This window comes from Asparagus officinalis, chromosome 1 (assembly GCF_001876935.1).
Source record: "Asparagus officinalis chromosome 1, Aspof.V1, whole genome shotgun sequence".
In the NCBI taxonomy this organism is placed as follows: domain Eukaryota; kingdom Viridiplantae; phylum Streptophyta; class Magnoliopsida; order Asparagales; family Asparagaceae; genus Asparagus; species Asparagus officinalis.
Genome location: NC_033794.1, coordinates 90,537,740 through 90,553,324, shown reverse-complemented (window position 1 = coordinate 90,553,324; position 15,585 = coordinate 90,537,740). Strand labels below are relative to the sequence as shown.

The window sequence follows — 15,585 nt, the reverse complement described above, 5'->3', positions numbered from 1 at the left end:
ATTTCAAGAACTGCACTGCTATATAAATGTGAAAAGGAATTGCACAGTATATCTCACGATCTCATTAAAACTATTAATACAGGCAGCCTACCAGGGATAATAACCGATAACTCAAGGAAATAGTGAATAAATACTGAACCAGCTATAATGAAATTCTCTGACCTGATCCTTTTCAGCTTCTCCATTAACTTCACATGATTCAAATGTATTGCACTCTCCATTTGTGTTATTGGGCACCTTTTCAGTTGTTTGAAAGGCGTCAGAAGAATGCCAAAAATGCATTACAGCTTTCGCCAGAGTTCCAGCTATATTTTTCTGGTTCCGGCGAATAATATTCTGCTCAAACTCTGAACGACCGTTTGATGCAATACAATGACAGATATGTGCTGCAGCTGCTGTCTTCCAGAGGCGCTCCTGTCCATAAGTTGCATATAAAAACAATGGTTCAACTTGAAAACAAATCTTTGTCTGATGCATGAAGATTATAATATTTTTAATTTGAAATGATGGGCAAAACAAGTAGATTGGCATGCATATCTTATCAAATTAAATGAAGTACGAGTGGCAGAAGACCTTTCAGAAAATCAGACCTGCATGAAATCATTTGCCAGCCATGCCATTTCCTCGAGGACGAAATCCCAATGACACTTCCTCCTCTTCTCAGAAGATTTATAAGATGAAGATAGTTGAGCAGTCATCTTAAGGTTTGCCTGATCAACAAAAGCTGCTAAAAACAATCTAACTAAACAAACATCTCAAATGCAGAAGTTAATCTGTGGAAACAGTTGAACAAACCTCAATAACCCGAGCCTCTTTCAAAATTGCATCTTCACGTGCCTTCTTTGCCAATTTTAGTTGGTTAGCTGCATTAATGTGAACTGCAGAGGGAGTTGAGTTACCTTTTTTAGAAAGAGCTGCAGGTGAAGGCTCACAGGTGGAAACAACTAAACTGCTTGTTATGACACCTGCCTTGTTAATGGAATGGGAACTGTCAGCTAGAGAGTTGTCCAACTTTTTCTCAGGCTTTGAGACAGTTTCACCATTTGTCTTCAAGCTCTCAGGTTTCGAAATAGTGTCCACTCTATTATCATATGACTCAACTTCATCTTTAATGCGAGCTGTTGGATTGTTTAGATTTGGGTTAACAGATTTTGGTCCATCAGTAGTACTGCTCGGACCACCAACACCAACCAACAGGCCATTTTCTCTCACCCCTTTATTATCTAAAGTTTTTTCATATAATGAACTTTCTTTGCACTCTCTAATTGATTTAACTTCCTCGCTCCTTACCATGACACAATTTTCACCGATAGCATTTCCAGCAGCTATATTTCCATTCTCAGCATGAGTTTCTGTTTCAACATTGCTCAGCCTCTGAACATCTGTCGTGCTATCAATATCACAATTATTTTTACTGATATCACTGTCAAGTACACCAGTGGCAGCTTTATCTTCAGCATTGGATCCATTCACTCTATCAAGACTACAGTTATCTTTTCCACTTCCAGTGGATTCAAGGGCAACCGAAGGGAGAACAACTGAAGTAGCTTCATCTTTAGCAACTTTCTCTCCAGGTGAATTAGTGTGCTGACTAGACAGGTTTTTGTTCTGCACAGTTTCAGAAAGATTAACTTCTGTTTCTCCATCTCGTAACCCATCTTTCATCTTGTCCACACTTGCATGATCAGTTTGTACTCCATCAAGCTCCATATCCGACTTACTATCAATGGTGGATGCTTTTGGTAAGACATCACCCTTTGAACTTGCAGGTTTTGAGTTAGAAACATGAGATACCCCATGCTTTCCTGTGTGTGGTTCCCGTATTGACCTGTTTCCATCCTGATGATCGGGGAGGGAAGAAGGTGCAGTAGATTTATTACTGTGACTATCACGACTTGTCCTTGATCGGTTCCTTCGAGCATATGCCTGATTTTTAACCCCGAGGTGGAAAATAAGAGAGTCCTCCGTCTCCTTCGCATGACTGCTTCCACCACCTTCTGAAGACTGTTCGAGCAGGGAAACATTTCCTCTTTTTCCTATACGTTTCACATTTTTCTCTCCAGCGGGATTACTGTTTTCTCCATCAAATAGCAAGAGGTTGTCAGCAGTATTTGTTTCTTTACCCACGGACTCTGCAGGCCTGCCACTGCTTTCAATAGAATCTCCGTGCGGTGAGGCAGCCAAGGCAAAACTACCCTTTGCTTCGCTGTTGTGAAAACCCAAAAGAATAATTTAAAAAACAACGGATCAATATTGCCTATATCGATGAAAGAACCGTTGAGCAATCAAAGTTTTTCTATCAGAACAATTCTTATTATGGTAAGTCAACCAGATATCAACCTTATCGCATATTGCTCAGCCCGCTGATCTACCAAAGACGTAGATTGTAGACTGGTGGATGCTGCATGGCCAAATTTAAAATCCAAGGGATTGCCTCCCTGCAATAGTTCACATGAACTGAAAAATATAAAGAAGTACAAATAACATAAACATATTTATATACCAGATAGAATTAGTTATCTAGGAACACCTTTTCAAGGAATTCTAGTTCTCTTTTCCGTTCCTCTCTTACATCATATTCCTGCCTGTATAAATTTAGAAAGTGAAGTTCAGAAGCGATGACCAAAAAAAAAAAAAACCGCTAATAATAATTACAAATATGACAACAGACCGCAGCTCTGCCTGCGCCTTCTCAATTGCAGCGCCACGCGGGGAGGTCTTGATGTCCAAGCCAACTCCATAATCAACAACACCACCCATGGAATGGAATTGACCTCTGCATTTCCTAAGAGAACAAACCTCGGGGCATGACGAGAAAATTCACGTATGCCTGCTCTTTACCATACTCTTTACAACAACATCCCGTAATACGAAATTAGAAGTTACCGCAGAATCCTACAGACACAAAAAGGAAGGTATTCAGAATTTAAATAAATAAATAAATAAAGGCATTGATATGTAAGAAAGGAAAGCTGCACGAGCACATCGAAATGCATAAAGATTAAAAAAACAATCAAGCTAGAGTTCACATGTAAGTTCTGACATTTAGGATAAAATTATAGAAAAAAATACATTAAAAAAATCGTGCACAACGGGGCAAGATGTGAGAGGAGGAGAAAAGCTAGGGCAAAAATGAAATTGAGAAAACCTAGGGCAAAAATGAAATTGGGAAAGATTAGGGCAAAAAAAGACATAAATTTGGGGAAATTTCGCAATAAATCCGTTGGAATTGGAGGAGAGAGTGAGAGGAATAAGAAAAGATGAGAAGAGGCGGGGAGATTTGAGAGCTGAAGAGAGAGAGAGAGAGAGAGGTGAATGCCTTCGGTCGGAGATCTGAACGGAGTTGAACAACGACGACTTTCGCCGAGATGGAGATGGTCGCAGTGGCGATGGCAGCGCGTTTGGGAGGCGGTCGTCAGTCGGGGGAGAGAGAGAGAGAGAGCGGAGGAGGAGGAGAACTATCGGCGGAGTTGAACGCACGACGAGAGTCTGGTAACGGGGGTCTGAGGATACTCGGCCCTTTAGGTGTTAAGAGAAAACCGTTTAGGTTGTGGGCTTTCTTCGTTCCGCCAGCCCAAGAAAAACAAAGAGGACGACCTCGGTTATCAAGTCTGTGGTGTTTATTTTTTGGGAAAAAGAAAAAAGAAAACGGCAAAAACATACTAATTTGTTTTTTTTGGTACTTAGGAATTGTGTGGCAACATGGTGTTTTCTATGGGCGAAAATACCAAATTGGTATATTTATATGAACGTGTTTGCCAGTTTGAAAAACTCCGGCGATAACAGTGCATTAAAGCTCGTCCTTTTTTGTCAATAAGATCATTTTTTCAAAATTCCGACAAGAAAATTTATTTTAACCCCATACCTCACAAAATTATTAAATATATGCCCAAAATTATCAAAAAAAATCCATCCCGTCCCTCTCCCCCTCCTCCTCATTGTCGACGTCCTCCTCCTCCTCTCTCATTCCCCTCTCCTTCCCTCCTCCGCCTCCCCCCCCCCCCCAACCCCCCCCCATCCATGATCTATATAAATGAAAATTTAAAATAAATGACGCAAATTAGTTTGCACAGCGAACTCTGATCATGAGGACGCAAATTAGGAGATCACCGAAGAGAAGACTGGATTGGGTTGAAGTCCTATAAGTAACTTATATTTTGCTCATAAGCGTCAAGCGTAATTTATGAGGACCAACATTTACCCCCTTTTACCATTGACCTATCAATTGAACCGTTCAATGCCAAAATATCAGAAGAGAAAAGATCTTCTTTTCAACTGGAATGAACTCCATCAGTAGATCAATGATTGATCAATAACTAAACACGATAAGGATACAATACCAACTATACTATGAAGGTACTCTTGTTCGAACCCTACCATAAGTTCCTCGTGCGATTGCTCCAGACTGCAGACGGGTTTGACACCGGGATGCTTTCAGAATCGACTCGAGATTATCCCGTGCCGATGTCCCCCTGCTGGTCATATTGGTGGTGACCCTCGGAAATTCTCCGTCTTCAACCATCCTTCTTCTTCGTTGGGAACGCCTAGGCTTTGGTTTTGGCGTCTCCGCACTAAGTCTCTCAAAAACTGAAACTCTTTCAGGGACTGCCTTAATGCAGTTGCATTCAGACAATACCCTTCGAGGACTTCTCTTTCTGGCTTTGCTCGTACCCCCAGCACGATAGTATAGCTCGTCCGTTTGAAAGTCAGAGCAACCTATCGTGTGTTGGCACGACTTCTTAGGTATAACACTATCACTATCAGATGATAATGTTTCCATCTGAGGTTGGATTGCCTTCTTTGGGCTTTCAAAAGTTACACGCCTTGAAACGTGCCTTTGTGGGCGCGAGTCTTTAGCGTGCTCTTGGACTTCGATGCGCAAGTTGGTGAGCGCATCAGCGGGCTCTTGGACCTCAATGCGCAAATTAGCGCGCGCAGTTGCCTTGAGCTCCTTGTCATGTTGGAGGTAGCGGTGACCCCCAGCGTGTTGATTCGTTCGGGGTTTTCTTAGTGGGCCCAAACGTTCTTGGATCGGAGCTTTGCTTCGCTCATCGGGAATTGGACCGAGGCGCTCCAAGACTGGCTTTCTCCTTCGGGAGGATTCTGCATGATCTCCCGGAGTAGCTATGGGAATTCTCGGCGACTTAGCTTGGTTCGCCGGAGGTTGAATTTTGGTTGGAGGCTGCAGTTGCTGCTTTTTGGTCTGAACCGCCGCTTCAGACTTTGGCCTCCAGACTTGGCGGGTTGATGGCGGCTTCTTGACCACCTCTTTCTGCAACTTCCTACGGGCTTCTTCAGCTTGAGCCCGTGCCTGCGCTGATAGTGCGCGGCGTTTGCGGATGCGTTCTTCCAGCGTCGAACAATTCCGTTTGACACGGATCCATTCCATTGTTGGCGGCTTGGAAGAGGTGCCGTTCATCTGTTGTTGAGGCTGTTTGCCTCTCTTGTTCTTCAGACCCGCGTTGTAGCGGACTCCGTCGGTGGACTCCATCGCTTTGGCGAATTGTTTGGCCAAGCGTTGGCGTTGCCTTTGGCGGGCTCTCTTTGAGAGAGTCACCGCTCCTTTGGTGACGGAGGAATTGGTTGGAACCAGCTTGATCTGGTTGGAGATTGGTGGAGCCTCATCTGACGCAACTTTGGCGTCAATCGAGATGAGGTCGTCGTTGGTAGCTTCAACTTCTTCGTACCAACGCACCTTTCTGTTGGAAGAGAACTTGGACTTCTTGGACTTGCGGGGGGAGGTCGATCTAGACGAGGATGAAAGGTACTCCTCGAACTTGGTCTGATCGAACTCGTATTCGACCTCCTCCACGACTGGGATCAAGATCCGCGGCTGCGACGCTCCGATCTCGGCAGCGAGATCGGTGGCTCCCACTGTGGTCGCCAGATTGTTCGCGGGAAAAACCGTTGCTTTCTTCATTAATGATTCCATTGTACACTCTTGTAATAGTCTATCGATTACAAAGATCCGGTCTTTTTATAAGATCCGGTTACAACGAAAATCAAATAAAAATAAACAAAGATTACAACTTTTCTCCTTTTGTTTTTTGCCTTCTTAAATTTTGATAAATTCTAACTATGTCATTATCTCTAATTAATCTTTTATTAAATAAATATAACATTTTATTAATTATGCACCTTCTCACCATCCTAAATAATTATAATTATTAAAAATATTATAAATATTAATTGTTTAAAAATACTACAATAAAATAATTTATAAAATAAATATACACAATTATTAGTAATAACCAATTAAATTATTATAATAAGTATTTATGAATTATAATAAAATAATCAAAATAATAGTATAAATTGAATAATATATTACTGGATACTATTAAAATTATACTATAAATTCAATGAGCAATAAAATAAATAGAATAAATATGTAATCACATAAATAGTGTAATTATTTTAATAATATCACATAAAGTATGAATTATACTATTTATTTAGTATTATATTATTAAATAAATAATTTAATATTATTTTTAGAGTATTTTCTCAAAGATTATTATGTGATACTGAATAATCTGTACTTGATAATGATTAAAAAGTAATATTTTTACTGTTAATTATAGTATAATAAAAAGTTATGAAATATTTATAGTACTAAATTATTTAAGAGCATAATTAAAAATTTTAAATTAGATAAATATTTTATAGTATATAAATAGTATAATTATTTTAATAGTAATATTTGAGCTAATAATAATTACAATATTAAATAAGGTAGATTTTAGTAAACCTCCATGAACTTTTAGTATTTTAGAGTAAATAAACCCTACGAACTTTTGAAATCATACTAGACCCCTAATAACTTTTGTCGAAGGCCTAATATCTTTTAGATAAATTACACCAAACTCCCAATAAATTGCCTTTTATGACATTTTATGGTTCTAATTTATAGAGGTTATCTGCAAAATTCAGAATGTTGTTGAGTGTTTTCTTTGAAACAGAAAAGTCATTGAGGGTTTAGTGTGATTTTGAAAGCTCATGGGGGCTAAAAGTTCATAAGGGTTTATTGTAATTTACTATATTAAATAATTGTAATGAGAAATAGCTATTACAATATGTTGCATATATTAAATATAACTATCAATGGAATATCAAGATTAATGCAGCTTATTTAATTTAGAGTTAAGTTAACAACTTTAAGTTGGAGGGGCATATTTAAGAGAACTAATAGAATTGGTAGTCTTATTTAAGACCAATTTTAGATTTGGGGACTTATTTTTATACATTTCTTTGTAAGCAATCTTATTACAAAAATTTATTTATTGACACATAGTTTTACTATTCAATAAAAAATTCAGAACTTAAAATAACGTGCAAAACACGTGCATATACTAGTTTATCTATAAATGAAGTAGTAGACTTTCTTAAGATGTAATTTCTCTAAACATATGTGACTATCTCAAGCAAGTTGTTCGAGATATGAAAATCTAAAATTTATAATGGAATCAACCCAGTGTAATTTTAATAGTACTTAATAGAGTATATATGCAATGTAGAAACATTGTTTCCAAAGCACCTAAGGAGCATGGTACCTAGTATGGATCAATAAAAATTGTACCCAAATTTTCCATATTGAAGCTTATTGTCTTGAAAAATGTCAAAAGTGAATGAAGTTTATTTCTAAAGAGGGACATAAATACACAACCTCCAAACCCATGTATGCATATGTGTCTACAAAAGGAAAAAAGAAGAAAACAAAAGTAAATTCTTAAGATAAAGATGAATCTTTTCTATGTTCCATTGCCACACAATAAAGAGAAAAGCCTGGAACACCTCAAATACATAACAAAGATGTTGATTCTCCTGCAAGATTTTATTACATATTCCTTTCCAATACGATAAGTATACATATATCTAAAACTGTTGAAAGTTTCATTTGCATCATGGAATATGCATCATGGAATATATTGCTAGAGTAGTATTATATGCCATTAAACATCCAATACATTTTTATTGAATATTAATTAAGTTTTATTGTTGCACATGTTGTTTGGGTATCTTTTATATAACTATTATATTATCCTTAGAAATTATTTTGTTAGATCATACACTGTGATGGTCACTTGCTTGGATATATGATTTAATTTAGAGGTTTATTAAATTTGTGCTTGTAAAACCCCAAAAATTTATGTTAATATAATTAATATGAGATTAATTATGATTTATGGATATTTATTTTGATAAATATAGTTAAATGGTATGTGAGTAGTATACCATGTGTTTTGAGTATAAACAAGTTTATTCATGAGAAAGAAAAGAGTCGAAACATGCACAATGGCCAAATATATGTAACTGGAAAATTCTAGTCTGGTCGACCGCCACGGTCGACCGCGAAACCTGCAGAAGTCAGATTCCTGTTTTGAGTTGGTTTTGGCTTTCTAAAGCCATATTCGTTTTTCCTGGTTTATATATCAAACTTTCACGAATTTTTTCAGTTTTCTAAGAACTCTAACAGCCACCAAACCCCCACAAACCCTAATTTAATTCTTGGAGAATATTGGAGGCTTTCAAGTGGATTTTTCGGGTGATTTTGGCTTTTGGATTGGAGATCTGCTTTGGCTTGGCATCCTAAAACGTTTTTCTACAAGTTTCAGGCGAGTTCATCTCTATTAATCCCCCTCCTAGTTTTAAAAACATTTTTGAAGAATTTTTAACATGTTTCATAGAGCCAAATTGACTAATTTATGAATAAAAGTTAATTCTTTTGTATTATATGTATAAAGACTAGGTCTTTCCATGTTAAAAAGTTTGGTAGTCATCATTCTCAGCAATGGAGGGGCTAATCATGTTGGAAGACTTAGCCTTGCCTCCCTTCTTTTTAGACGAGGTGCTTGTCCATTGTTGATATCTTAGCAGATCAGGGTGGACCCACATGATTTCCCCTTTTTGGGTAGTGAGGGGCACTAACCCCCTGTCACTTAGGGTTTTGAATATAAATTTTATGCAAATAATCATGCTATATATGTTGAGTTTGTTTCCATAAGTTCTTATCTATTGTAGACATGCTCTCATGCAAGTTTCATGTTGTTTTAATCATGTTTGAATCACCTAAATACGACGTGAACACGACATACACAACCAGATTGAGAATCTGGAATATCAGCCCACGGTCGACCGCGTCATAGCGGCGGTCGACCGCGTGCAGGACAGAGGCCTGAGTAGGCTCTTGAACCCGTCGCGGTCGACCACCGTTCTTGTGCGGTCGATCGCCACACAGTCTGTGGCCCTGTGCATATTTTTGTTGGATATAGGTGCCCTGCTGGCAATAATTGTATATTATAACAGGACCTATATGAATATAATATCCTTATTCAAAATAATAGTATGCTAATTTGATCAGATTTATCTGGTATTTTAATACAGATAAAGTCCTTAGAATAATACTAGACCATCAGATATTTTGGATATGATCGTAATGAAGAGATCTGATTTGTCGCTAACGTATATTCTAAAATGTTCCTAATCGATGAATCCAAGGAATCTGTGATAACGACAATAGTTGGGGTCATCCACTTTCCCTGCTTCATCCGGCTTTCTGATCCCAGGTAATTGCAGCTTGTTGTTCTTTTGAAGCAATTGGAATAAGGTATCCACATGCTCCTCTTTGAACGAATACTGCTTGGGCGCTCTTTGCTGATGTTCAAAATAATAGTGTGCTATTTTGGTCAGATTTATCTGGTATTTTAATACAGATAAAGTCCTTAGAATGATACTAGACTCAGACATTTCGGATATGATCGTAATGAAGAGATCTGATTTGTCGCTAACGTATATTCTAAAATGTTCCTAATCGATGAAGTGTTGAAATGAGACATCATCACTTTGGGAAGACTAGTGTATACTCTATTTCTCCTTTGGTAGGATGATGATCCATCTCTTAGATCATTGATGTAAGACATCAAGATATAGTATATAGGTGACTAGTGAATGAGTTGACTTAATGACTCACTGAGAATATCTAGTTGGTAATTATACTTAACTGTTAAATAGAAGTTCTTAAGTGATATAGTACATAGTTGTCTCTTGACCTAAGGCATGAGTGCAATATCTTATATGTCAGTATAGGTGTACTTAGACTTTTACCTAACCACAGTTCTCATTGAGTTGTGCATAACGGTTCTCGTTGGGTGCATCCTGAGACATAAGTAGATATTGAGATGCCAAGATGAGATTCTTCTTTCCCGGTATAGGGGGTTGATGTCATAAGATTGTTTGATATAACTATAACCTAGAAATCTTTGGCCGAGGTAAATAAGATAAACTGAGTGTCAGTTTGATCTTATAGGTTATAAGTTTAATATCAACAAACACTAATTGAGCAATTAGGGTTTGATAGTTTTTCATACCCTAGTCTCAATAGTTTGACATGGTTTGACGAAGAGACCGGACTGTACGGTATTATCACTGAGTGGTCCTGATAAAATTGTGTAAGCATCTTGCAGACATTTATCACAACTTATACCCGGATAGTCTTTATGTGTAGCTAGCACCTCTGTTGTACTTATGGATATCATCCACTGTTGAGTTCTTAAGTTGGGCCCTAGAGTCACACCAAGCGCGTACTTAAATCATATGAAATACAAATTTATAGAGTAATGCGTATGATTGATACGCATATATGATTTTCACCGGATACACATAAACGGTTATGCATATCGGTAAAATCAGAATGCTATGTGCTTAGAAAATAAATTCCAGTATTTTTCCTATAAAATTAACTTTTAGTCAACTAGTTGACTTTTTGGTCAACAGTTAATTTTTGGTCAACTCATTAATTTTTTGGTCATATGATGACTTGTTAATCAATGATTGGAAAATTACGAAATACCGTATTTATGAAATACTGTATTGATGTGGTATTTTTATTTATGAAATACGCACTTCATTATACCTTGATTAATGAGTCATGCGATGAGTCATTAATGTTAGCCCTTATGTTTTGATGATGTTTTACAACCACCATTATTGGTACTAATTGCTTGTTAAGTGAAAATGTAGTTAATATATACATCAAGCATGTTAGTGCCACTTATGGAGGATTGGATGGAATATACGCTACAACGATGATATCCAAAGGAGGAGGAGGCATAGTGATGAAGCAACGTTCATTCAAGAACACCAAATGCAATAAGAAGCTTCATCCAACTCAAGCTATATCAAGACTCGCTACAATCATTCCCCAAAGTTTTACATTTTTTGGAATTTATTTGATATTTTTAAACAGTGTTTTAAAATTAGAAAAACAGTTCTTAGAACTTCATTTTTATATATCAGTTCACAGTCGACCGCGCCTGAGTCCTTTGCATAATGGGCAGCAGAGACTTTCACGGTCGACCGCCTCGGTCGACCGTGAGCTTGAGATTTCCCACGGTCGACCGCCACGATCGACCGCAAAAGTCTCTGGACTTTTCTTAGTTTCTGAGCTGTCTTGCGATCGACCGCGAAAATTGCATGGTCGACCGCCGCTTAATTCAAACGGTCTTCTAGTACTTTTCTCAGCGCCGATTGTACACAATCTCAGCGCCGATTATTTTCCTGGATTTGGGGGATTAGGGTATGGGTTTAAATAGCTGGTTTCTCCTATTTAAACTCATACACTCCTTCTTCCTTAAGTGTCCCAAGCTTTTGAAAAACCAGAGACTTTGTTTACTGAGAGCCAAAATTTTCAAAACCTGTTTTCTGTGTTTTCTTAAGTTCACATCCCAGCTTCAGTTTAATCTTTCTCTTTGCCATAGGGACATTGTAAAGAGAGAGTTCTTACACCATTACTACTGTTTTGAGAGCTTTATCTTGTGGAGATCAACTGTGTGGGAGTGTGATCTTGTGGAGATCAACTGTGTAGTTATGAGATCGTGAGGAGATAGTTGTGTAGAAGAAGTCCCGGCTTCCAAACCAGGTTGTGTAGTGAATTTCTCCTCGAGAGTGAGGAGCGGGGACGTAGGTCAGCGGACCGAACCTCGTTAACACACCGCGCGTCACAAGGATAACGATTCCTAACTCTATCTCTATTTCTACTGTTGTTCATTTTATGGTTTGTTGCTTGTCTCAATTTTTATTGCACTATTTTAGCCTTAAGACCCTAATCACCTCCCCTCCAGGGTCCAACAATTGGTATCAGAGCTTGATCTCTATATTAGTTTTTGGTTTAATCATCTTAGAAAAAAGATCTTATGGAGGCTTCAATGAATGTGCATATGTTAAAGGGACAATCCACCACTAGATCACCTCTTTTCACCGGTAGTAATTTTGCTTATTGGAAGGCTAGGATGAGGATTTACCTTCGTTGCATTGATCTTGACATCCTAGAACTCATAGAGAAAAAATATGTAGAAAAGCCCAAAGTCGGGACTATGACCGATGGAGAAAGGCATCAAGCCAATCTCAATGCCAAGGCTATGAATGCCTTAATTTGCGGTCTTTCCCCCAACGAGTATAATAGGGTTTTCACATGTGCAACCGCATACGAAATATGAGTGAAATTATGCATTACACATGAAGGAACCCCACAAGTTAAGGAATCTAAGATTAGTGGGCTTATGCATGAATATGAGTTATTTAAGATGCTTCCAAATAAATCCATTGATGCTATGTTTTCTCGCTTCACTAACATAATCAATGAATTGTATGGTCTTGACAAGAAATTAACTATCCAAGAGATGAACTACAAGATCTTCCGTTCATTGACTCAAATATGGGAACCCAAAGCTACGGTCATAGAAGAAGCTCATGATCTCACCACTATAGCCCTCGATGGCCTCATTGGCAAGCTTAAGGTTCATGAGAAAAAGCTCAAGGGAAAGGAGAAGGAGGAAGTGCCCCCACGGGAAGTTGAGGAGCCATAACCAAAGATGAAGATCATTGCTCTCAAAGGAGCTAGTGACCACTCCTCATCATCGTCGTCGGAGAGTGAAGTTGATTTTTCTAGAGAAGTGGCTCACCTCTCTAGAAGAATTTCTAGACTCATAAAAATAAACAAGAAGTTTAACCCCCGATCTAACAACAAATTTTCTTCACGTGTAGGAAAATGTTTTGAGTGCAATGAACCGGGCCATATCACTAAGGATTGCCCCAAGCTCAAGGAGAAATATATGAAGTACAAGAAGAAGAAGGCTATGTATGCCGGATGGGAGGAATCCGAACCAAGTGATTCGGATAGTAATGAAGAAGGAGCTAAACTTGCTCTTCATGATCCCAACATTTGCTTCATGGCCTATGAACAAGAGGTAATATCTGACACCGAGAGTGAATCCTTTTACATGCAATGTGAAAGAATGTCAAAAGAATTTTCTTCTTTTAAAAAGTTGCATGCTTCTTGTGATGTCAAACTAGAACAACTACAAACCTCTCTTGCACTAAAAGATAAATTGCTAGGAGATCTCGATTTTGAGAATAAGCAATTAAGATCTAAGATTAAAAGACTAGAAATTGAGAGTGGTAGGATTAGACCCACTCATGCTTATGTTAATCATCATCACCATGGAAGAAATAGATTTTATAGATATCATGCTCAAACACACAAGAGAAATTTTATGTGCACATATTGTATGAAACATGGACACATTTCTACTCATTGTAGGATCAAGGATAATCATGAATTTTATGGTATGACATGGGTACCCAAAGGTACCAAGCTTACTAACCACTAAGGACCCAAGATTTGGGTACCTAAAGTTACTACACCTTCATCTCTTGTAGGGAACATCACGAACATGACGTAGAGAGATGTGGTACCTTAATAATAGTTGCTCACATCATATGACGGGCAACAAAGAGCTATTTGCAACCCTATCAAGGATTGAAGGAGGTAGCGTCTCCTTCGGTGGTGGAGAGAAAGGTAAAATCATTGGTATTGGGTGTATTGGTAAGACACCCTCTCCCGTTATAGAAGATGTTTATTTGGTTAACGGCTTGAATCATAATCTTCTTAACATTAGTGTCACGCCCCGCTTCCCAAAATATCAGGGAATCGGGACGCGAGCAAGCCCGCGACGTATTAGACTGAGGAGAGATAAGTGCTAGACCCCGTCTTCTCAATCTAATACGCTAAGCGTCTGGAAATAAAAACAATGCGAAGTCACAGGTCCCCAATCACAATCAGCAAGAATATAATAGACAAACTCAGAATAAAAAATACATATCATAATGAATAACATCTGAGACATAATATTCGGGTCAAACGTGCCCTTATACAAACTATTTGAATGAAATACTGGAGAATATAAAATACAATGATCAAACGGAAAGGAATTGCTGCAAAAGTAAACTGAAAGAAATAACTAAGCTCGGTTCTTCTTCTGCTCTGTCCGCTAGACACTCCTGCTGAGAATACTCTGGCTCCTGCGCATCTCCAAGCTGAACCTATTCTTCTTCTAAGTCTGACGTACACCAAAGAAAACAGGTGTACGTCAGGTGCATGGTGCACGGCAAGACCCCACAAAAGAAAGAAAATAGAACGAAAGGAAATCCAATGCGAAAAACGATACGATAACACGAGAAATGATACGATAACAGAAATGACAAAAACGTGCAACTGGAAATCCAACAAAATCAATATACAAATTCATGACTAAAACATGATAGACATAAAGCATCCAAAATCGATCAGGTAACGAGATCATGTAGCTAGCGATCAGAATAATCATCCAGGTCACAAGGTTATACCATAGATGGAATTAATACTTAAAAATCTACAACTCGAGACGCAGTACGTCGAGCGAAATAATCCAAACAAGGAAACCCTCATGTATATACCATATGTCTCGAATTGTAAATAATTAAATATCAATCCCGATCTATGTATGAAAAGAACAACAACTGGACTACCTCTCACAAGAATTCATACCTAGCCAAGAAACGAGGTACCCCCGATCTATGTATGAAAGAAAATACAACTGGCCTATATCTCATAAGAATCCGTAATCACTTTAAGTAACAAGGTCAGGCAATTAACCATTCTATAACAGCTCACTAGTCGACATGTCACACAAAGTCAACGATCATTTTACCAGATAATTGACTATTCACAAATCCTCCACGCGCATCTAACCCTGCAAAACAAGAGGCTAGAGGACTACACGCAATCCGATCTCGGCCTGGTCCGAACTCTGGCAAAGCTCAGGTGACGAAACAGGTCACGGATCAAAGTGACGAAACAGGCCACGGATCAAAGTGACGAAACAGGCCACTTTGTCCAACAAACCAACCCCAGGACGAAACAGGTCACTGGTGCGAGTCTAGAAGATACATCAACAGTCTTATCCGATCATATGAACATTAACTTCCCCATCCCAACTCTTCTCGCTTTTCTAAGTCAACACAATACATGTCTCTAGGTCACGTAAGGCTACTACGGTCATGACCACTAACAGTTCTCAATCACAACCAGAAATAACGAATACGAATGATCATGTACGATAATATCAAGGCATATCACATAATAGAATCAGAAATCATAAAATTGTTCTAAAATAATCTTATGAAATAATAAATTTATTTACTTAAAATAATTCCTTTTACAAAATTTCCCTTAAAATTATTTAACATTATAATTATAATAAAATGATT

The 15,585-nt window shown here is 38.1% G+C and overlaps 1 protein-coding gene across 2 annotated transcripts in view; it reads right to left on the bottom strand.

The window, feature by feature from the left end:
- The window catches only part of LOC109827737 (chromatin modification-related protein EAF1 B-like), a 28,565-nt gene extending 25,672 nt beyond the window's left edge, over positions 1-2,893 (bottom strand). For both annotated transcript variants that reach the window (XM_020394754.1, XM_020394764.1), the window contains exons 1-6: positions 2,672-2,893; positions 2,531-2,585; positions 2,341-2,438; positions 796-2,206; positions 591-710; positions 163-414 (exon numbers count right to left, since the gene is read on the bottom strand). In XM_020394754.1, coding sequence (XP_020250343.1) covers positions 163-414; positions 591-710; positions 796-2,206; positions 2,341-2,438; positions 2,531-2,585; positions 2,672-2,760 — 2,025 coding nt within the window. In that variant the 5' untranslated portion in view covers positions 2,761-2,893. The remainder of the gene's footprint in view (positions 1-162; positions 415-590; positions 711-795; positions 2,207-2,340; positions 2,439-2,530; positions 2,586-2,671) is intronic.